General features: G+C 39.0%; 1 protein-coding gene across 15 annotated transcripts in view; it reads left to right on the top strand.

Annotated features, from left to right (window-relative positions):
* Positions 1-22,110, top strand: part of CLASP2 (cytoplasmic linker associated protein 2) — a 145,769-nt gene that overhangs the window by 29,724 nt on the left and 93,935 nt on the right. For 13 of the 15 annotated variants that reach the window (XM_068404629.1, XM_068404625.1, XM_068404622.1 and 10 more), the window contains exons 6-7: positions 1,087-1,184; positions 8,632-8,702. In XM_068404629.1, coding sequence (XP_068260730.1) covers positions 1,087-1,184; positions 8,632-8,702 — 169 coding nt within the window. Of the gene's footprint in view, positions 1-1,086; positions 1,185-8,631; positions 8,703-13,501; positions 13,606-22,110 lie in introns of those variants that run through there. The other 2 variants (XM_068404633.1, XM_068404631.1) reach the window with 2 other exon arrangements.

Genomic DNA, 22,110 nt, shown 5'->3' with positions numbered 1-22,110 from the left:
CAAATGGCATTTGATCACATGCAAGGACTGTAGTTAAAATCAGTTAATTAAGCAAAAATATCTGCAGTGAAAATCAAGATGTTGTTCATAATGGCGACATCTGAACTTCAGAAAACCTTAAAATGGAAATGGGTAAGATCTCTCTTGATTTATCTAAAGATGTGTCCGAGAGAAAAGACTAAGAATACAGTAAGGAAGAAGGTAGCGTTGGTAGAAGATGGGCAAATAAACAGGATGGGTGTTTATGCTTATTTTCTGGGTGCAGCCAATTCCCTGTCTCCTCTGTATAGCGTAGCATTGTTCTATTCTAGAGAAAATCTGTGAGGAATTTGTCTTGTTTGTTGATGATTCGTAAAGATGTAGTTCATATCTTGATAGAGCAATTGTGGGTTTAGTTTGAACTGTTACAAAGAACAATACTAAAGTCATTCCAGTAATTCTTTATAGAGAATAATGGCATTTACTAATATGCATTTTTGGCAGTTTTTATTGTGATGACTATGGTTTAAATTTTTTAAAGACGCACTCCATCGCCTTCCTTCAACTGTTCTTTCCCCTTCCCCTGTCTTCTCTTACTCCCTTTCTTGTGCTTATGTGATGCCACATAATTCCTGTGGAAGGAAATAAAGAAATTGCTGATCCCGTTGGCCCGTTCTTGTGGGCAGTCAGGTCCTTAGTTTTCCAGAAGGGCCTCGCTCCATGTAGAAACAGATGAAAGCAAGATGAAGTGTCAAGACTGAGTGCAGGGACTAACTTTTGGAAGCATTGCCTACTGTGACAGAGTCCTAAATAAACCACATTTTTTCCACAAATATTATTCTTATGTCAATCCCAGAAATTCCCTCTAGAGCTGTTATTTCTAGGATTTTTCATTTACCATCTGGAGATTCTCTACCTTGGAACAAATACCATCTTGAACTAACAGTTGTATTTCCTTTCCCTTCCATCCTCACTGTTTCTTTCAACGGTTCTGTGAAATGAGCTGGCATGCAGGTCAATAGAAACGCGAAGATTAGTGGGTTGTCAGCAAACGTTGTCTTGGTTTCTGTAACCCTGAAATTAACAACTTAAACTCTGTGTTCACAGGTGAGAGATGCTGCCATACTAGCCATTGTAGAGGTTTATAGACATGTGGGAGAGAAAGTACGAATAGATCTTACGAAGAGAGGGATTCCTCCTGGAAGGTGAGTTACCTGTTTCGATTTTGTGATCCTGAGCCGTTCTGTGTTACTGTTCTTTATCAGAACTTTAAACTCGCTAAAACCTTTGTTTTAAAATTATTACAATTTTTATTTTATCTTCTAGTTAGTTTTGTTTCCATCGTGATATTACTAGTGTTCCTGACTTTCTTTTGCTGTTGTCTTTTGTGCTTGGAAGAGGCATACAGGTGTCTGATGAAAAGCAGCCTTAAATTCATGAGTTAAAATCCCCTGACTACAAGAGAAGCTGAGAGCTGGACAGTAGTAGAAAAATATTTCAAAATTAATCAAATATATACTGAGTGCAGCAGGAAAATAATTAGAAAATACTTGAATATATACATATTTTTCCTTATTCTAGAGTTGCTATTTAGCCTCAATGTAGAAGAGTCTCAACTGAAACACTTAATACTTTTCATATATTGTGCACGTGTGAGAGAGAACAAGTGTGTGTACATGTGTGTGTGTGCAATGAAAGCATGGCAAATCAACAAGCTACTACCTTCCTGAAGATAGTTATAATGGAAAAATTACTCTTCCTTGCGTCTTGCTAATTACATCAGATCAATCCTTTCCACCCTAGATGTTTGCTTATGGCCTACAGTTATATGAGAGAGAGGTGCTTTTCGAAATAAACGCTTCCCAGTTCTGAAGTTGCAGTTTTGGGGTTCAATGACAAAGGAGTGTTCATTGGTGTAACTGTTAGACATGCCATCACAGGACACTGGATATTTCTTGCAAAAGGTGCAAGGAAGTTTTGAAAATGCAGACTTAGTCAGCCTTTCTCTTTCTGAAAAGCAATTCCAATTTTTAAAAGCTGGTCTGTGTTGTACATAGATTAGTTTATACGAAATAAAACTAGCCATTGTGTTGTTGCTACCTTGGTAAGGATTTGTTTAATTAAGAAAGCTAGACAGAGCTTGAAATTGTACTTAGTGGGAAAGACTGTTTATACAATAAAATCTTTCAAATTCCTTATTAAAACAATTTACACTTTTTAAAATGTGTTAACCCCTCATCAATGAACATACCACTTTACTCTGAGTCTTCATCTCACTTCTTGATTTTGATAAAGCCAAATATATCTACTACATGGTGTCAGCGAGAATATCAGAGTGGATACTGTGCCTCATCAGATCCTTCTAAAAAACTGGGAGCCCTAGTTTTTAATGATGATTTCTAGGTATCAACATCTCATAGGAGGATGGTGTTGAATTTATTGTTTCATATTCCCCGCAGAGGTCAGCCTGTTCGGACAAAAGCTTACCCTGCCTGTGGGAAGGGAAGTTGTACACATTCTATTTAATGACTGTTCTAGTTTTAGACTATGAAGAGATTGTATGGTTACCACAGAAGTTTAAGCCGTATTATTAGTACCATTCCAAAAATTGAGTTCCATAGCAGATAATTGGAACATACCAGAGAAGATCCTTCTTGCAGTAAGGGTAGGGTCTTGGACATCTTTTTGGAACAGAGAATAAGAGCAAAAGAGTGCAGGCAACAACAGCCTTTGTTTGTACTATGAATGTTGGTCTGACCATAAGTTTAGGTTCAGCACTCACCCTGTTCCCTTTTCCATGGGATACAAACTGAGTAAATCTTGGGATCCAAATAGGATTAAACCCCACAGGAGCTTTGTATCCTCAGGGCAATCAACAGCTGCTGATTTAGTTGCTGTAGGTGCCAAATTGTTATTTCTACTGTCTGAGTCAGTTGAATACAAAATTCCTCCTGATCTGAAAGCAAGCGTAGTTGTACCATTTGCATTTACATAAAGAAGCAAGGTTCTACTTGGTGCATGTTAAATGGGTTGTTGCCACTGATTCTCAGCAATTTTGCATCTGACAGTCAAAGCTAGTGTAAAATAATACATGAACTGAGTCTCAGTGCTGTGTCCTCTGCAAATGTTTTCAGGTTGGGATGAAGTGGGGAGTTACGATTTACTTGAGTTAAGCATGAGGCTTCTTGTCTCTGTCCCATCCATCACTGACAGAAAGCAGAGTTCCTATAGTCTCTTCTTACTCCTTCACTCAAGTAGTAAGGCGGTTGACAAAGCTCAGGAAAGACAGATTAGCTCTATGGTAGCTCAGACTGTTGTTCTTTCGGAGGCAGACCTAATTTAAGACATTTCTTCCCCAGAAGAAATTCTTGCCTGTCAGAAGTTTCCCCCTCACTTAGATGCATTAAAATTTTCATGTGGTTATGCAGGAGCTATGATCTGTGGAAAAAACCCTTTGATGTAGAGTATCATACCATTGTTTTGAGCGGAATCTGTGTTCATATTTGTGTGTCTGGGTAGGTTTTAAGGGGTTTAAGTATTATGGATAATCTGTAGTTCAGACACAGCTGCTTTCAGTTGTTGAGTTGAGCCTTATAGAACTGCACTGTGACTCCTTCACTGTATGACAGTGCATTAAAAATTGTGTTGAAACATAAATATTAGCAGAAAACCCCATTACTTCAGTATTTGGCACACACGTGATTTAATAGAATGTAGGCTTGTTTAGTTTACATGACAAATTTCACATTAGAGATCTGTGTGTTGCTGCTTGAATGCACTCTGCCCTAAAGCACTGAAAATAAGAGCTCATGTCTGCTGAAAGGAAGGCAGGAAAGTTAATCAAGCATTGTTTTGAGAAATTGTTCAACCTCCTTAAATATTCAAATGGTATATACATGTTGTGTCTATATAAGGGCAAACGTAGTTAGTAATTTAATAATAGTAGGCTTAAAAGGTTTTGTAATCTGTACCTGGTAGGTTTGCCTTTGTGGAAAATACTGGATTTTCTGGAGAAGGTTATTGGACCTGTTGGAGTCTAGGTAGTCAATAAAAGAAGATGGGATCTTACTTCTGTAGTTCAGCTCTACTTGCTACTACTGTATTTTTCTTTGGTGTATTTTTATTCTTTACAGAGATTAATTTGTGAGTTTGTTTATAAATAAAATCAGTGAGCTCCTCTTTCTATTTATTATTTTCCAACTTACAAATCTTAGAATAATCTTGTGCTTTTTGCCTGAAGCGCATTCCTTTTTCAGAAAAAACAGTACCCAGTCTGTGGTTGGAAATTTGGATGTTGTTTTCCCTTTTGTTAAAGTTGCTGCCAAAGAGGTCTGATAGTCTTTGGTATCGGGCCTGTAAGTATTAGCGTTAATACATTTGTGAATACTGAAAGTGGATGTTATATTTCTTGTTCTGTGAGCCAAGAATAGTGAACAGGTTTTGTTATATATGGGCCAAATTTAATTTATTACAGTATGAAATCCATGTGGCTGATCTTCCCTGAATGGAAATAGTTCATGTGGCTCTGGGTAGCAGTTGCTTAGTCTGAGTGTTAAAAGCTTTTTAAGATCTTTCAGGAAGTCATCTGACAACTTTTCCCACTGTTACTTGAGAAACATAAATGTATAAAGCCAGTTATTTGTTTAGTTCTTATGTCTAGGGCCACAACTTAATATCCTGAAATGTTGAAGCGTTTTGCAATATGCATTTCTGAATACCACATTTGATGTGGTATGCGCATTCTACTTATCTGTCTAGTTCATGTTGTAGATGAGGTCCATCTGTGTGTCCAGATGTGGACATATGTCTGAGCAAGATCCTTTATTTGGAAGGGGGAAAGTAAGGGGAAATAAGTGCAAGGATTTATACGGGCCATTTCCTGCTTTAGACTCACTTTGGACGTGAAGAACAGACTAGTTATCACCCTTTCTTCTTCTTTATCCTCCTGCTATTGACAGGGGAGTGGTGCTTTTTTGCCGCTTCATCACAAGGTCCAAACTTCTACGTATCTCCCTCTGCTTGTCATGCAAGCAGTTGAACTCCATCAAGCGTGGTCATAAATAACGGCTTTTCAGTCTAGAAGCGTAGTGCATGTTCCTTGCTAGCATCTGCATTTCCGTGTGCGTGCATGTCAGCTCAAGCTGTGTCTTAGAAGGGTACGTATTCCTCTCGTTGAACGTAATCACTGTAATATGTTAATCCTTTGGTAGAGACCTGCCACCTGCCGTAGGAGAGGGTTTAGCAGGTTGCCAGGAGCCCCCATTTGAAGTGCTATAACCTCATACATTCATTCAGTGAGACAGCAACAATCCTCCAGCCCGTGCAGAAGTGGCTTCTTGTCCTGAACACGTGGTTTTTGTCAACGGGGATTTTTCCTTCCATGTGTGAAGTTGCAGAAGACTGTCTGTGCCTTTTCGGAGAAAGAAAATACTACTTCTGTTCACTGGTGACATGGTATTTCTATTGACTGATGACTTTACTGATTGATTATGCATGTCATATCCAGACTTGGGCTTGCAGATACGAGATAAGAGTAATAATGCTGCTCCTCTCAAAGAGTGTTCCTCATTGGTGATGATGGTGAAGCCAGTCTTCTTCCAACCCTGTAAACTTTCTCGGATTCCTCTTGGCCAGGCTCTCTTTTGCCAGGAGCTGAACTCCTGTAAACGTCCTTAAACTGATGGTGGTTGCAATAATTTTAGAGACCTTAGCCCATACTGCCTTGCTGCCTGTGGCTGTGTGAAGAACTATGAGAAGACGGTAGCATGAAGAGCTGGGTGGGAGGAGAGGGAAGAATAAACTTGTTGGGAGACTCTTTGCAAAGTAGTAGTTACAGTTGCTGTAAGCTGCTCTAAAGAGAGGGTTGGATCTGCAGTAGTGCTTGACCATTTTGTCAGCTGTGTTTTACTATTTGTTTTTTTGTTTAATTATGACAGAATATATTATAGAGTGTGCCTCTGGTCATAAAGACATGCTTTGAAACCTTCAGGAGCAGCAGTACTGTGTTGTTCTCCAGTGTGCACCACTGACTACATAGCATCCAGTGCTGACAAACACAGTTTTTAATGTTCTTAGTAATTTATCAGATATTCTGCTCAGAGCGAGAGGCAATGTGTGTATTACTATAATGTATTTATAAGGAAGCATTTTGTTTTGCTCTTCTGTTTAAAACACTCAGGAAAGCATTTTTGAAAACTAAGTTCAAAAGAGCAGGAAATATATTTTTTTTTTCTTTTGAATTGTCTAAAATATGTGTGCCAAATGCATACCATCAGCCTAACAGGATATAAGAATTAAAGTGAAATTTGAAAGGTTATCTGTTAATCTCTCTAGTCTTCATGTTCAGTTTTTCTCACGATAACACTTTCAGCCTTTCAGATGAGTAGTGTTAAGTCCTCCTCATTAACTAGGTGGACTGGTAGTGCAGTGTTTAGTACGGAATCCAGCCGTGTTGAGGGGAACTTGCAGTCACTGATAAGCAGTAAAAATGCTTCCTATGGTGCATATGAAGCAAATGCATTAACTTCGTTTTATGAAAGCGAGATGGCATAGTGCGTTACTACGTGTATTGATTCTTGGGTGAACTTTTCACTTGGCACGTTTGAATGCACATAGCATGTTAATGGTATTCCGTGTGTCATGAGTAAATGCTGGTACCCGGAACGTATTTCATGTAATAACTGTAGTTCTACTTTTTCAAGTCTAAATGCAAAAAAAAAAAATAAATTTCTATTTAAATTGCTTTTGGTCGACGAAGTGTCCTTTTCAGTAAAGGACTGAGGTGTAACGTTAAAGCAGTGTAGTCTGACACTTGTGAATTGCTGCCATTTCAGACGTTTTGCTGTGGGTGCAGTGGCTGTAAACGAGGTGGTGGCACAAAAGGGAGAGGGTAATAGGCTCCACAGAGAAGGCTGACACATACGTTAGAGGAAGATTCTGCAAACTACTGCTGAGTTAGTTACAGTTTTGAGATGAGATGGTAGAATAACTACTGGTTTGTGTGATGGGTTATTGATTTACACGATGAAGGGGGTTTTTGGGTTTGACTTTTTTAGATGCTTGCAGTAGGGTAGGCCTTTTTTTGTGGAATTCTCAGCTAAATCTGGGTAGTTCTTGTTGTGGGACCTGTTAAGTATAGGACAAATTTGCTCTGTCGCAGATTGCTTTGAAGTATTTCGACAGTAAAAATAACACATTTTGAGAGTACCGAAATATTGGAAAGTGTGGGGAAAAGCTCAAGCGTTTTTTACTGTTGTCTGGCTTCGTTTCATGATTTTATCACATTCTTCATTATTAGCTAAATGAGGTAGCAGTGACTGAAGGCGGTATGCCGTGCGTCAGAGAAGGCAGGCTGCGCACAGCGAGAGCGCCCAGCCTCTCTACACGGATCACTGAGTAAAGCTGGTGTGTGCATAAGGAAAAGCTGACGTTAAATCTTGGTGTGCCCTTGACTTTGCTCCTTTATGTATTGTGAGAATTTTCATACCCAAGCACACTGTTCTTATAACTTTTTCTTGGTTTGTCTTAAAATAGTTTGGATTGTGAGTTGTAAACGGAGCCTTTCAGTAGTTGCTCTTTTAGCAAATTTTGAGTTGGGTAATATAGTCTCTGGTACTGGTAATGCAGCTGAACTCTACCTGTTTGGAAAGTTGCAGACTTACCATGTGATCTGTAGTTCATAACTGTGCATTTAAGGGCAGGATTCAGTCCTGCTAGTCTGGTAGCTAAAAATTCACAGGCATGTTAGATATTACTGTATTCCAAGTAGTCTAAAACGCAGAAAAGTCTTTGGAGAAACGTAAGAAAATGTCCTCAATTGTTTGCGGCTGAACAGTGGATTATGTCAGTACAAAGCTATTGCCAGTGTGTGGGTCACACGTTTTCTGTGAGATATTTCCCCTGCTTTTATTGAGTTTTCTGCAGAAGTGATGAGAAATGGCTGTTTAAGTGTGTCAGCTTTCTTACTTGAACAGTGTTTTCTACCTTGTGGAACTAGATTGCAAGTCTAGAGTTTTTTGGGTTGTTTTGTTTTTTTTTTTGCTATTTACATGTAGCTAAGCACTTGCTGTGTGTTTTCTGTTGTGAGTTTAAATCAGTGGTGTGCATGCTGAACATAACTAAAGTGTTTCATGTACCTTAAGTTTAGAAAAAAGTATTTTCTTTTTTTTTTTTTCCCCTGTGGAAGTGCTAACTGCTTCAAAAGTATTTTCATAGCAAAACTGAGGAAATTTTGAGGAACAAAACCATAATTGTCTCAGAACAAATTAAACAGTAATCCCTATTTTTTTCCCCACATTTATACATGTGTATAAATATACACATTATACATGTGTATAAATAGAGTAATATCAGTAATCTAAACCCAATATATACTATTGCTGAACCTGAACTTTAGCATTTTAGTTATTTTTAATGATGCTAATAATGATGCTCAGGTTTGGTTTGTTTTTGCTAAGTTGACTTAGTTTTCTGTGCATTTGTGGGAAGATGCTCAACTAAAGAGGAGTTCTTTAGGAATTGTTTCTAGATACTGTTAATCCCTTGTACCTTCTGTATTACTACTTTATGTAGGATAACAAACTGATTTTTGTTTTTACCAGTAACCTGGGGTAGTTCAGAAATGTAAAAATATTTTGTTGTTGTTCTTTACAGGTTGCAAACAATCTTTGCAAAATTTGATGAAGTGAGAAACTCTGGAAATATGATTCTAAGTAGCATCAGTGGTGAGTATGAAAGATCATATATTTATAATCAGCTTTAGAGTAACACAAGATAAATATTTAAATACTAGCATTATCAATGTGAGATGGATGACTAGAACCATATGTAAATACTAAGAAAATGAGACAGGGAAACAAACTTATACTGTATTACTGGAAGTATTTGCTGGACTGCAGTCAGAATACAGTTGGAAAAGGTGTTGAAACTGCATGGGAAGAAGCAGTGATCTTTAACAAGTTCTGCCTGTGTTCAGTAGAGGATCCAAGAATGCTGCAAAGTATTCATGTATGGGGAAAAAGATCCGACGAACCTTTATCCTATCTTACAGTGTGTTTCTAAAACAAAATGGTAATTTAGTGATGGGTGTGTTTGATTTCTTCTCAGTTAAAATGATGAATAATGATAATGGAGTTACGGAGTTTTAAATTATAGAAATAGGTGACTGCAGCATTCAAAGACACTGAAATGTTGAAGTTAAGACTTTACTGAGTTTGAGCTCTTTATTTTTGGTGTGTTTCATGAAAGGAAAACCTGTTGTGCAGAGAATCCTTGTTGCTCCTACTGCATTCTTGAGGTAGTATTTTTTTAGTATGAAAGAGCAAAATCATAATTCTTCCTTAAAACTCACCTGTTACATAATAGCACAACAAGGGAGGTGGTGTGGCAGTGGCTTTAATATAGTTGGTTTTGAAAGCTTCATTGTCTTTTGCAAGGAATCAGTAGGTCTTGTTTTATAGGGGAGTGTTTTCTGATGTTCATTTTCCTTTCAAAGCAACCATGCTGACTGAAAAGAAGGCTCTGCTAGATCTAAAAAGTGTAACTATACAAGAGCAGAAATATTTTGAGGAATACATAGGATTTGTTAATTTACTCAACTATACCTTTTTATTTTAGATATTCTCACCCTTTTCTTGTTAGTATGAAAACGGAAGAGACTGCAGGTTCATAGGAGTGTGTTTTTACAACCTTGTCTTTGAGGTAGTATGAGTTTCTGTGCAGCATTCTGCTTTGAAATGAAACATTGCTATTCTTCAACACTTAAAAAATAGAAAAATAGATTTCTAAAGATTAATAAAAAAACCCCACAAAACCAAAAGAAAACATACTATTTGGGGAAAAATGTTTTACATAAATGTTCTGTTAGATTGTAAATTTACTCGTTGTGGAAGGGTAAACCATTATCCTTTGCATTTAAGGTTAATACTGCTGCATAGGTTTGAGAAGTTCAAAGATGCATTTTACATGTATTTTTTTTCTGTTGGTAGTTCTCAGGAGAATGGAGAAAGTTACATGAGGGAATATAAATGCATGGAAATAATTTAAATATATATGAAAATATAAATGCAACATTGCTGGACTAGCTTGCATAGCACTTCTGAGATTTTTGTCTCTATTTTGAGAGTTGATTAAGTTTCTTTTTAAGCCATTTTCATCTCATCTGTAAAATGCAGATACTAATGCTGATCTGCAGCAGTATAAACCATTTATTTTGTCTTGTAGGTTGCAATTTCTATGCAAAAGTTATTGCCATTCTGGTTTGGTACCATAGAGACAGAATCCCCCTAATACGTCGGTTTCAATATTTTTGCTTGAACATAGTTTATCTGTTGCATCCATCTAGACAATTTTTTAATGTTATTGAAAATATACTTTTTCATTGTTAGTGCTTTATCTTGGCTTTGTCCATCTTTATTCTCTTAAGGACAAGTTGTATTTACTGCTTGCACATGTAGACTGAAAGTTACTGTTGAATTCCTGTAGCCTTGTTACCAACTTTTCTTCTAGGAGCTTTACCAAACATCTCTGAATAAAGGCCAGATTTTAATGTCTAAATACATCTGTTATAGTGTTGAGGATTTTTTTTAGAGCTTTGAATATTTTGGAGTAGGATTTGGGAAGGTAGGGGGGGAATAGGGTTACATTTCCAAAGGGGGTGGGGAGGGGGCAAAAAACTGTTCAACAGGCTTTAATATGATTAGACTGGCGTGGCTCTGTAGCGGACAGAAAAATACCAGAAAAAGGGATATTTTTTTTTTCCAGATTAAGTTACTTTCCCAAATAAGTTAACCGTACTGATGAGGGTTCTCTTCAGTGTGTGATAGATGGGGAAGGGCTTGCTGATACAACTGGGGAAGATGTCTGCTTCTTCATAGTCCTGAGTGACACTGCTGTGGTAGTACATCTTTGTTGTGTTGGCTTAGTTTCTGAGAATCCAGAGATGTGACTTAGGATTCTTTTATCAAATAATACTAATGTCAGTTGTTCAGCCTCTTTATTCAGCATGTACTTAGGAGGGGGGAAAAAAAAGAATAAAAACCTCAAAACTCGCAGCTTTAAACAGTCTGAATACAAGAATGTTTTCCATAGTATTTTAATAATCAAAACGAATGTATATTTTTTTAAAAAAAGTTTGTCCTAACATGATTAAATGCATGGCAGGTTTTAAAAACGTTGTATTGGTGTGCTTAGGGATGTGGAAGGAATACAGGGAGGAGAAGATACAGTACCTGCAGTCTTACGCACAGTGGTACGTGTAATATCTTGTTATCCCTGTGACTGTGTTAGAGTGGACCTCGTGTGAGTAGTCCCTTTAGTCTCGTGTTACCATCTTCCCTTGTTAAATCTGATCCGTGATGAAGCTGTGAAGAGGAGGAGGGCAACGAATTACTGTTAGAGACTGACAGATCCTTTTGGAGGGTAGATGAGGTGAAAAGCATATTGAAACAAGTATGGACGGAATAATTGGGGCAGGATGTAGCCAGGAGTTTCAAAAGCCAGCAGATGAGAAGCCTGTGTGTCTAACAAGGGAACTGGGCAAGAGCCTTAGTGCTTTCCCGTGATAAGGGTGACTTACAGGCTTAAATAATACCACACTGCTAACTTGCCTCTCCAACTGACCTTTGACTTCTTTTCTTTTTTTTTTTTTAAATTATTTTCCCCTTTCCCCATCTTACCTTGCCCTCAGATGTGAACAGTAAAAACAGACATCATTTCTTCTATGTGAATTATGTGAATGATTTAGCTGCTATGAAAACCTCGGGGTTTGTTTACGTTCATCCTGATGTTTGCCTGTTAAGCAAAATCTTATGAGTGCTTGTAGTTTTGCCGTTTTGCTCCACCAGAAATACATGTATCCCTGCAAACTGGAGAAGGTTCTTTAAAAGCACCTCCCCGTTTTTCAGCAAATGAATGCTCATTTCTATGGAAACAGAACTGGCAGCCAATCTTAAAGCTGCAAAAGCACTTGTTTCTGCTGCCTGAGATTTGTAAATACTGTTTTCTCTAAGCGAATTTAAACAGACTCCTCTATTGGGTAGCAGTGTAAATTTTGAGACAGGGAATTAAAAGAAAAGTAGGGAAAATAATAATATTGAGCTCTCTCCTTTGCCTCATTCAGCTGACAGAATGATTTGAGCTGAATAGAAATTGTACATCTTTATTCAACCTGTGCAATTTCCCCATCTTAGTGGCACGCCTCACAGCGTTAACTTTGCAAACGTAAAATGTGACAGGTAGGATATAGTGGTGTTAGTATCACGGTTGTAGGGGAACTGTGTTACGGGTGATGAAGATGCATTTGAGGTATACGTTCTCCTGAAAAAAAAGGGGGGGGGCAAATAAAAATCCATAGCACAAATGTGTATCTGTTTTTCCACATTCCGCTCTTGTTTTTTATTTCCCTTTGCTGTTTTCTTTTTGGAAATGTAGTTACTATGGAGACAATGACGACATACTCTGACAGAGCTCACCGGTGTGGCACAGCACATAGTTTGTGAAATACGGGAACTGGTGATAGCTGCCATGATTGTTTTATAGGCTTTTGAGCTCCGTGTATTTCTTTTGCTTACTCAATGTGAATGGTCAGAATGTAGCCACATTATTTTAAATTTCAGCTGTTATTCTTGATGGTTTATAATTTAAATAGGAAAATTTACGGACCACTGAAGCCTAACGGCAGGTTTAAGCCCATTTGGATGTGAAGGGCCTCAGCAGCCTGATGCTTCCACTGGGTTTTAAGGAACTTGTGAGTTTTTGAATGATTACTACAGGGAACTGTGCCCCCGCTCCTGCAAATGCGTGGTTTACAGGCGCTGCGTGGCTCAGGGAGTGTTACCCTTGTGTGTCCATCTGCATTTTAAACTTAGGTAAGAGGAAGCAAATTGGAAGTTTAGGGGGTTTTTGGTCACTTTATGGGATTGCACTCTTTCTACCTTCACGTAGGTGTGTCACCCAAAGCATTGATTGGGAATAAACTGTAAACAGGAGTTCAGGTTTTGGGTAGGTTTTCATTATAATTTTCAGACCACTTCAAAATGCTCTCCAGCATCTGGGGTGTGCACGCCTTAAAAGGCTGTTTCTCTTAAAAGTTTTGAGGGGATTTCTGAAAAGTCTTGTCAAAGAGCACTTTTCTTCAACGAGCTGTCTTCCGCTTCCTGTGTTTTGTTTTATTTTATTTATTTTATTTTATATTTTGTTTTAATTTTATTATTTTTGATCGGTTTCTTCTCGTGGAACGCCTGCCCTCATCGAGGCAGCTGCGCAGACAGCAGTAAAGCTCCTGCGTGGTTTTCCGCGGGGGAAAAGTGTCACCGTCGGGGTGAAATGTCGCCTCAGGGGCGTTCCGGGTCGCCGGCTCCGAGACAGCGCGGCGGCCGCTGCCCAGCGGCGGGGCGGAAGGGCCGGGCAGGAGCGGGACCCCTCGGGGCACGTGACCGCGCGGGGGGGAGGAGCGCAGTAAAAGTCCCCGGTGGGACGGGGGCCGGGCCAGGCGCGGTGGCGGGGCGGCGCGGAGGGGGTTCCCGCGCGAGGCGGGACTGCTATTTTGAAGTGGGGCGGCGGCGGCTGCTGTTGCGGCCGGGAGCCGTCAGCCGCCGCACCGCCGCGGCATGATGGCTGTGGGGGACGGTGAGTGCGCGCCTCCGGCGGCCCGCGCCGCCCCGTCCGGCGGCTGAGGGGGGGCCTGGGGAGAGGGGGGTGTGCGGGGCGGGGGTTGTTGGCCACCCTGCGGGGGCGCGGGGCTGCCCGGGTAGCGGGGCCGTATCGCTAGCGAGGCGCGCAGGGCGGTCGGTGGCCGGAGGGGCCCGCCGGGGCCGGGCGATGCCCTTCGGTGCGGGGGAAGGCGGGTCGCCGGCGCTGCCGGGCCCCGCTGCTCTTCCGCCTCCCAGAGCAGGGCTTGACTGTATTAAGGGTGTGGAGTCTCCTGTCTGGCAGGGTGACATCTTGCCCTCACGCAGTCGGCTTCCGCCGGAGTCCGCCGCTCACGGGCGGTAGGTGCGGCCGGAGGGTACCCCGGGCGCTGAGCGTGGCACCTCTGGTCCTCTTCTTAAATTTTAACCACGCCTGGGTTTCTGGGACGGTCCGTGATCTTAATTATTAACGAGGCAGGCAGTTTCCACTCTGTATTTTTATGCTGGCATTCTGTTTACCCCCTCGCCTCAGCGTTCCTTGTGTTAGCCCGCTCTGCAAGAGGACACTGGATTTACTGTACCGCTTTGTAAACATGCGTATGTCAGTCTGTGCTGCTCTGTGAATAGATGTGTAGTAATTCAGTGTCGCCATAGAAGAAGTGCCTTGCTTCTAGGGCGAGGAATATATATTTACTAAAGACATGGGGTGTTGCTACGTTTCCTTCACTGCACAGTGTATTGTTACACAAACCAATGGAAAGTAGGTCAGTAAAGCAATACAGGCTGTATTGTTGTGTTTTGGTTAAAAACTGGACGTATGTTTTATCACGTCTCGGGGTTTTGTGTGACAGCTAGGTTCTTTGAGCTTAATAACTTGATAACTTTCTATATACGCATTATTATTTTCAGAGAAACTTGAGAAGTGTTCATTTAACTTGCAGCAAGTTAGTAGTAGGAGGGCTGTGCTTTTACAAATGATTATATATAGAGTCTTAAATAACATCAAGGAAGGTGGTCATATAGAGATCATGTACTTAGATTAATGTGAATCTTTCGTCTGAATTTACTAAAACATCAGTAGTAAGAGTCCTGAGAGAAACCTTTTCTTAAGGCATCCTGAAGTGTATGTTTTTCACTTAGTTCTTTGATACGTTAGGGGCTGAAAGAGATAATCAAGTGTGACCAGAGCAGTGAAATTAAGGCTGGACTGCATAGTTCAAAAAAATTTGGGCAGTTCTCTGATGTTTGTGGTTTTGTTTGTCATCTGCAAGATGCAAGGGAAGTCATGATCTTTGTAGAACTGAACATGTAGTGAGCTCTTGTTGAGATTTTTTCTAGGAATGTTTTTCTTCGTCTTTTGTTTCCTTCCTGTGAAGCAACACGGTTCTCCATGGCGTAAACATGGATTGTGGTAACTTGCAGATTAAGGATGCAGGTTGTAGCTTGTTAAGGAATAACTGTATTTCGTAGGCAAAACCGGAGGATTTTTGTGGTTCTCTAATGGTTGAGGTTTATAAAGCGAGGGTGGTTGTGGAGCTCTCTTCTGTATAATTTAATTCATCATTAACAAAGGCACTAAGAACAAAGTACTGTTCAGGCAGTCAGCTGACGTTCTGTGTAGGAGCTTTGAGCAATAATGCCAGCTACAATTAACAGTGTGTAGGATGATTATGTAGCTGTTGGTCTCTTAAAACTACTGCTTACCACATTTGCAAGGAATTCAGTCTTCTGACGCTGTGTTATGAAACTGCTAGGGAAAACAAAGCCGTAGTTACTATTAAGGAAACTTTTTGATCTTTTTTTTTTCTGAATTTAAATGTAGGTTTTGCCATGGTCTTTTGTTTTGCAAATATCTTGTATGTTCTCTTAATGTATGCAACATAGAAGAAACAATCTGTTTTAAGGTTTGTGCTTCTGTAGCCTTTGAGAAAATGTCTTGTCTTGACAAAATGGCACTTTGTTGTGGCCAGTATGTATGTTTAACTTATTATTTGTGAGGCTGTGCTGGTTTTCTGGAAGGTGGTGTGCAGGTACTTCAGAGAACATACTTTTTTATTTATTTTATTTGGTTTGCTCACTTAATCAGCCTAGATGTGTTACAAAATCTCACAGAGTATGTTTGGAAACACTATATGGAGGTGGTAACCTCAACATTTCATCCTGAACGCAAGGGGCTGGCTTATTGTAACCTGTTGGAATTTTGTTCAGTTTTCTTGAGCACAAGCAGAAGTGTAAATAAAATGTGGTGCTTAATGGTTGAATCTTCATCTGATTTCTCAAGTAAAGATTAAAGGGAAGAGCCAGATTTTCTCTTTGCCCCCAAGTTAACTGTCTCAAGCTCTGCAGTCTTTTGTTGGAAGAATGTAGAGGAAAAGAAATAGTATTGTGTTTGTGGCCCAGCAACCAGTTGTACTGTTACTTGTGCTGTGCTGAACGCGTGCCAGTGGGAAAGCATGCACTGTCTCAGTCTAAAAGGCATTTCACAGCCTTGCATGCACGTAGGTCTGTGTTTGACCTGCAAGTTGTGTTCTGAGGCTGCTGAGGAAAACCAGTCAGGAACCGTTCCTCGCTCTGCATTTCTCGTTCCTTGGAGAGGATAATGCATTTCTGCCCTTATCCGATGATAACCAGCTTAGGGTGTTGAGGAGGTCACTGACAGAGTTGCAGTGTGGCACATCGCGTTGTTCGTTCTCTCTATAGTTTGTAATTCAGCGGCTTCCATCACTGCTTTCTCACCCTGTTTGTCAGTGCGATGCTACTTCAGTATTCATAGCTAAGGGACTAGGTTGCTCCAGCTGAACAAGGTAATTAGCATACAGGCAAAATTATCCATCTGAAACTGTGAGGGGCCATGGAGGGAAGATTAGACACAGGTTTTCTTAAGATGTCCTAGACATATTGCAGTACGAGGCATACGGTATTTGAGGGCTGTCTAAAAGCGTATAATCAGCTTTGTAAGAGGACATATTCGGTGCACACATTTGTTGCACTAGTATATGCTAAGTATGCTATTTTGAAGTGTATAATGAATGAGATAAATCTGCTTTATTAGTGGATTTTTATTTAAATGGCATACAGTGTAATGGTGTTTCATAACTTCAAGCACTCGTGAGATTTCAGGTGATAAAGCATATGTAACTGGCTTATGACTAGGAATTATCCTTTTATCTTACTACATATGCATATCAAATTATGGGTTTTGTCTTCTTTCAAAATATTTCATTAACATATGCATGGTCATAGAGCACGAGAAAAATTATCTTCCGTTCCCTGATGTTCTTCTGAGGGAAGGCTGTCTTCCTAAGTCTTTAATTGATTAGTAGTGGGTGCTGTACAGCTTTAATATTTTACTTATGACTGAAAAAAAGATTGGACATGTTAAAGGTACAGAGGCTATAGTGATGTTTCAGACGTTAGCTTGGTTTAAAATATATATATATATATATATACACGCAGTTGTAGGGCATATGTGTTTCTGATGTGTATTTCTGATTTTCCTTTCCTCTGGTAGGAGGGGGGGAGACTTCTTAAACCAACAGTCTCCTGTGAATGATAGTAATAAAGCAATTACTACACTGGCCTAGGAATCGGGCAGGATGTAACTGTGGTGCTTTGTACCCTCCACAGCCATTTCCTGGGGAAAAAAAAAATACAGATAGTAGCAGAGGTTTCTTCTGGGGAATAGAAATGCATGGCTTGTTCCCTTTCGGTTCTTCTTTGGGCTTGTTTTTTTAACGCGCTGACTGTGCCCGCACTGTCTCCTTCCCCTGTAACTGCTCTGCACCCATCCTCTTCCGTTGTTAGTGGCTGGTGGGCGCCTTGGTTTGGGAAATGGCTTTACTCACTGTGCCTGAGAAAGGGAGGACAAATACTGGGAGCTGGAATTCGATTGCTGTTCTGAACCAAACCAGTGCAAAGCTGCTTTTCACGGTAAGGTCATATGCTAGTCCCAGTGATTAACATAGGTTCTGAGTAGAGTTTTGTCTATAAAGTGCACATACCGTTGCTAATAGCAGTAAAAGAACAGTGGGACAGTGAAACAACTGAGTGGGAGAGGGAGGGAATGTGTAAACAAGCCAGGGGCTATGTGAAAAGACTGTTTCTACTCAGAGAATGGATGATAAAGCGAGGTTCAACACTGATGTGAATTAAAAAAAAATAATTCAAGGAAGAAATATGCAACTTGGAGCATTTCTTACTTAGAAAACAAAGCTGCAAACAGATGACAAACACCCAGTTATTTTCTCAAAACCAGCGTGGATTCTGGAGTGATAACTGCACTTGTTTTTTTATATTCTAGAATAGTAACTACAAGTAAGTTTTGTCTAACATTTTTGAAGTGTCAAGGAATTTTTGGTGTTCGCTTCTGGGGAACTTGTGGGTGGTGGTTGTTTTCCTTAAATGGGATCAACAGTTCACTAAAACGATTTCCAGGTATGTTTAATGTGGCATCCAAAAGTGCTGGTTGCTCTTGGAGTCTGTTTCCATTTGTTTTTAAGAAAAAAAAATTTAAAAAAATCCTTCCGTGTTTCAGTTGATACCCTTATTTGTTTTGAAACATCTTTGATTATTCCAGACTATTGCTAATATTACAGGTTTTTTCTTTTTTTTTTTTAAAAAAAGGTGCATTTTGGAATAAGCATTAGAATTGCCACCAGCCCAAGGAGAAATTTAAAGTCTAGTAAGGATTTTCTTTGACAGATGTTGCAAGACTCTTTCACATGACTAATTGGATATTTACCTTGAAGGTTTAATTTTCTTCTTTGTTATCTATTAAATATGAGGAGTTTTTCCTTACTGTTATATGTTTTTTTAATAAAGTCTTGCTGTAGTAAATACTAATGAGCAAGTAAGCTATAACTGGATCATTTCAGGTGTCTGAAATACCTTCAGAAGTGCAGGTTCTGCTGTAGTATTCACCTGGATCAGAAATTCTGCTCTGTATTTATAGAAGCACCTTAGTTTTAAAGAATTGTGTTTTGGGTTTTGTGCATTCTTTCCTTTCCCAGCTCCTTCATCAAAGTAGCTTTTGTAGCAACAGCAGGAAAGAGCAGTGCTTAACTTGAAAGAGCCTTTTGAAAACCAGCTATGCCTGTAGATTCTTGGAAAACCTAACTACAATTTAAAACTCAAAGGAGTTTCACAGCTATGTGGAATGGAGGCAACAAGACTTTCATGGTTACTGGTTTAAAATTTCTCTGGTAAAGCTTCGTATGTACTTAATTGATGTGAAAATTCTTCTTTTTCAACTGAGAAACACTTAAAAGCCCTCAAAATTATGGATAGTTGAGGCATGAGGAAAGGTGAGGAGAAGGGATGAAGACGTAGAGCAAAGCTCTTAACAACCTGCAGAAGGACTGTACTTCAAATTAGGTAGTTTTGCTTTCATCAAATGTCAAGAGCTCCATGATGTTCCATAGTCACCTAAACAATTAACACAGGTAGATTTATATTTGCTGAAATATCCTTTTATTATTACAGATTTTGTGTGTTGACCTGTTAAAGTCCCTTGGTCAATCAATTTATGCAATACAAGGCTTGCTATTGAATTTAAGGTCAAAAGCATTCCTCTGTAGATTGTTTTTGTCTAAAATCTCTTTGCAGTGTTCAGTTGATTTTTGCAAACTATTTAGAAACACTGAGGAAAGCAGACAGTATGTATTATTTTGGGATTGGATAATATTCTCACAAAAGAAAAGGAGAAATGGCAGCTACTGAAACTGCCTAGCAAATATACCAGACATATTTGCCATAACTTAATCTTCACTTCTGAATATGTGAGGTAAAGAACAGGTTGGTCAGTAAGCTCAAAGACCATTAACAACCCTTTTATTCTGTGCTGTGGTGTGCACGTTTTTGTATTCAGAAATGAATACTCTCTTCGAATTCCTGAACTAGAGGGATTTAAAGTAAATTTGGAAAAATAAATATCTCTACATCTTACCTGCTGTGTGTTCCTGTTAGAGTTACACTTTCTGCTTCTAGGACCTGACCTATCTTTTATTTGTGAATCTGCCTTGCTGTTCTACATTTTCAATGTACAAATTGAGTTTAACACACAAACTGGCCACACTAAACTGTAATGCGAGCGTTTGCTAATTTCTCTGATGATAGAAGTAAATTGTCGCTGTCAGCCCCTAATAGTAAATCACAATTTAAGGTCACAGTTTGTAAACCTTCTTATTGATTTTATATGATATATATCACATGGCCCTTTGCTATCACATATGCATGTGATATATGTTGAAGGTGAATGAATGTCGTCCTTATGTCTGCCTCTCATCTTTGCTGTGATGTAATGGATAGTTTGAAAAATTAAATCATTAAACTCTTCAGTGTTTCTGTGTGAATAAATTAAGTATTGGAAATGCCACGAAAGGTTTCTTCTTCAGTGGATATCAGTCGTTTGATTGACTTAGCTGCAGATACTAAAATGATGGTCCTTTTTTCTCACGTTTCTGAACTTAAATATATCGATAATGCTAGTCATGTTATTGTAATTTATGGATAGTGGATTCTAAATGTAATATGTTTTTATATTAAATATATTGGTTTTAAAATAGGTCATTAGATTCACTGAAGAAAATACTGATACTATCGAGAGTAGATACTTGATGCACAAGCAAAGGGAATTTGTGAAGAAAGAAATAAAATTACTTCTGGAGCCTAGGTAATGAAGACAGTGAGTAATGAAACCAGGCCTACTGACCAAAACTAGCTGTTGAGTTACAGAATATTGCAAAGATAAATAGCAGGGTTTGTACTGCAAGAATGTATTTGAAGTAGTAGCTTTTTTAGAGGACAACTTAAGCAACAGTGAAGTGTTAGGCCAAAAATGAGGTCTGAATTCAGACAGGCTTCAACAGTTAAACCATAACTTTTGATACAAATGATGAGTCTCCTTTGTGGCTCACAGATTGACCAGGCATCAAGTAAAAATTCTCTTCAAGCCTTTAATTTCTTTTTTGGTTATTACTATTTTAAATGAAGTACCTAATTTCATTTTAATCACTGTCTAGATAGGGAGACTTTCTGTGGGAGTACTCACATTCATTTACCAGAGGTCTTGATTGCTTCAGAAGTTACTGCCCTTCTCAGCTTTACTCCTGACATTTTATAGGAGAGCAAAACACCTGTGCTGTGGTGGACGTATTTTACTTTGTGCTAAAACAGTGGAGTATTCCCATCAATCTGTGTTACTGCTACTGAGTCAACCTATGATGTGTTTAAACTGTCAGAAATTATCAGTCTTTAATTTCTTCTGCAAAGCGTGTCTGTGTTTGTCCTATGTGTTTTTCCTTCCCTCTGCCCAAAAGACACATTACTTGTTAACATTTTGGTGCTGGGCATAGTGCAGTGTGGCCTAAAGCAATAACGTAGTACAAATGTTGAAGAACAATAACAGTAGGTATGTACTTTTTTTTTTAATCTTTCTATTTAGTCTTGGGTCCTATTTTAGGTGTTGCTTTGGCCTGAATTCTGGAGACCCCGGTTATCTGTCTCTTCCCACCTTTACTGATCAAATTGTGTTTTGGTTACTAATAGGTTATAGACTATTAAGTGTTGATTCAGAAGGCTATTGAACATGCCTGAGGAAAGCTGTAAATAAAGTGAAATTGATGGTTTCTAAAGTACAGCAATATTGACTGTGTCTCCAGTTTTCAGTAAGTTGCTCTGAGTAGCATTTGGGAAATGTAAAACAAAGGAAAAGTCCAATTGTGAGAATTTAAAACCGACTAAAGGAAGTATTTATTTATTTTAACAAACTTAACTGGACTCTGGAAATCCTTTTACAGATGCTGCAAAGGTAAAAAATATAGCAGGATTTGCAGAAACTGTCTTCAGCAGGTAAAAATGAGAAAATAACTTCCTTAGGTTTAAAGGAGATATTCCAGAACTAGAAACTGGGATGAAGCTTTACTTGGGAGAGAAATTAGCTCAGTTGCTTATTCTGGCTTGTTGCAGCTTTGTTTGAAACCTGTATTTAAATCTTGTCTTTCAGCCAGACAATATAGTAAGATGAACTGTAAGACTAACTTTTCTTTGGGGTCAGGAAAATACTACTAGAATATGCAATATTTTTTTCAGAATTAAATCTTTTCTGAACATAGTAATTCATGAAACTGTTGAGAGAAATGGATAAATAATTAGTATTGTTAGAATAGACCTGTAAAAAGTGTGCATAATTATTGTGGCAAGTGCCATTGCCACACCTAAATATTTCAGTTCTAAATGTCTCTATCAGGTCTAGTCTCTTCTTTCCAGTTCTCCCTTCTTCTCTTTTGCCCTATTCATTTAGATTCATGTTAAAAAAAAAAAAAAGGCATATCTGGCGTGAGCCTCTTTCAGTGTGCTGGAGCTGATGGCTGTACTCAGCTCTGTGTTGAGAAGTTAGGGGAACTTTATCAGAATTTGAGATTAGATCAACAGCATAAATTTAACTGATAAATATTTGCCTCATTCCTGTTACTGACTTGCTGCCTGTGCTTGCTGCCTTTTTTAT

Source organism: Nyctibius grandis, chromosome 7 (genome assembly GCF_013368605.1).
Source record: "Nyctibius grandis isolate bNycGra1 chromosome 7, bNycGra1.pri, whole genome shotgun sequence".
NCBI classification, from domain to species: Eukaryota; Metazoa; Chordata; class Aves; order Nyctibiiformes; family Nyctibiidae; genus Nyctibius; species Nyctibius grandis.
This window is presented reverse-complemented; position numbering and strand designations above follow the sequence as displayed.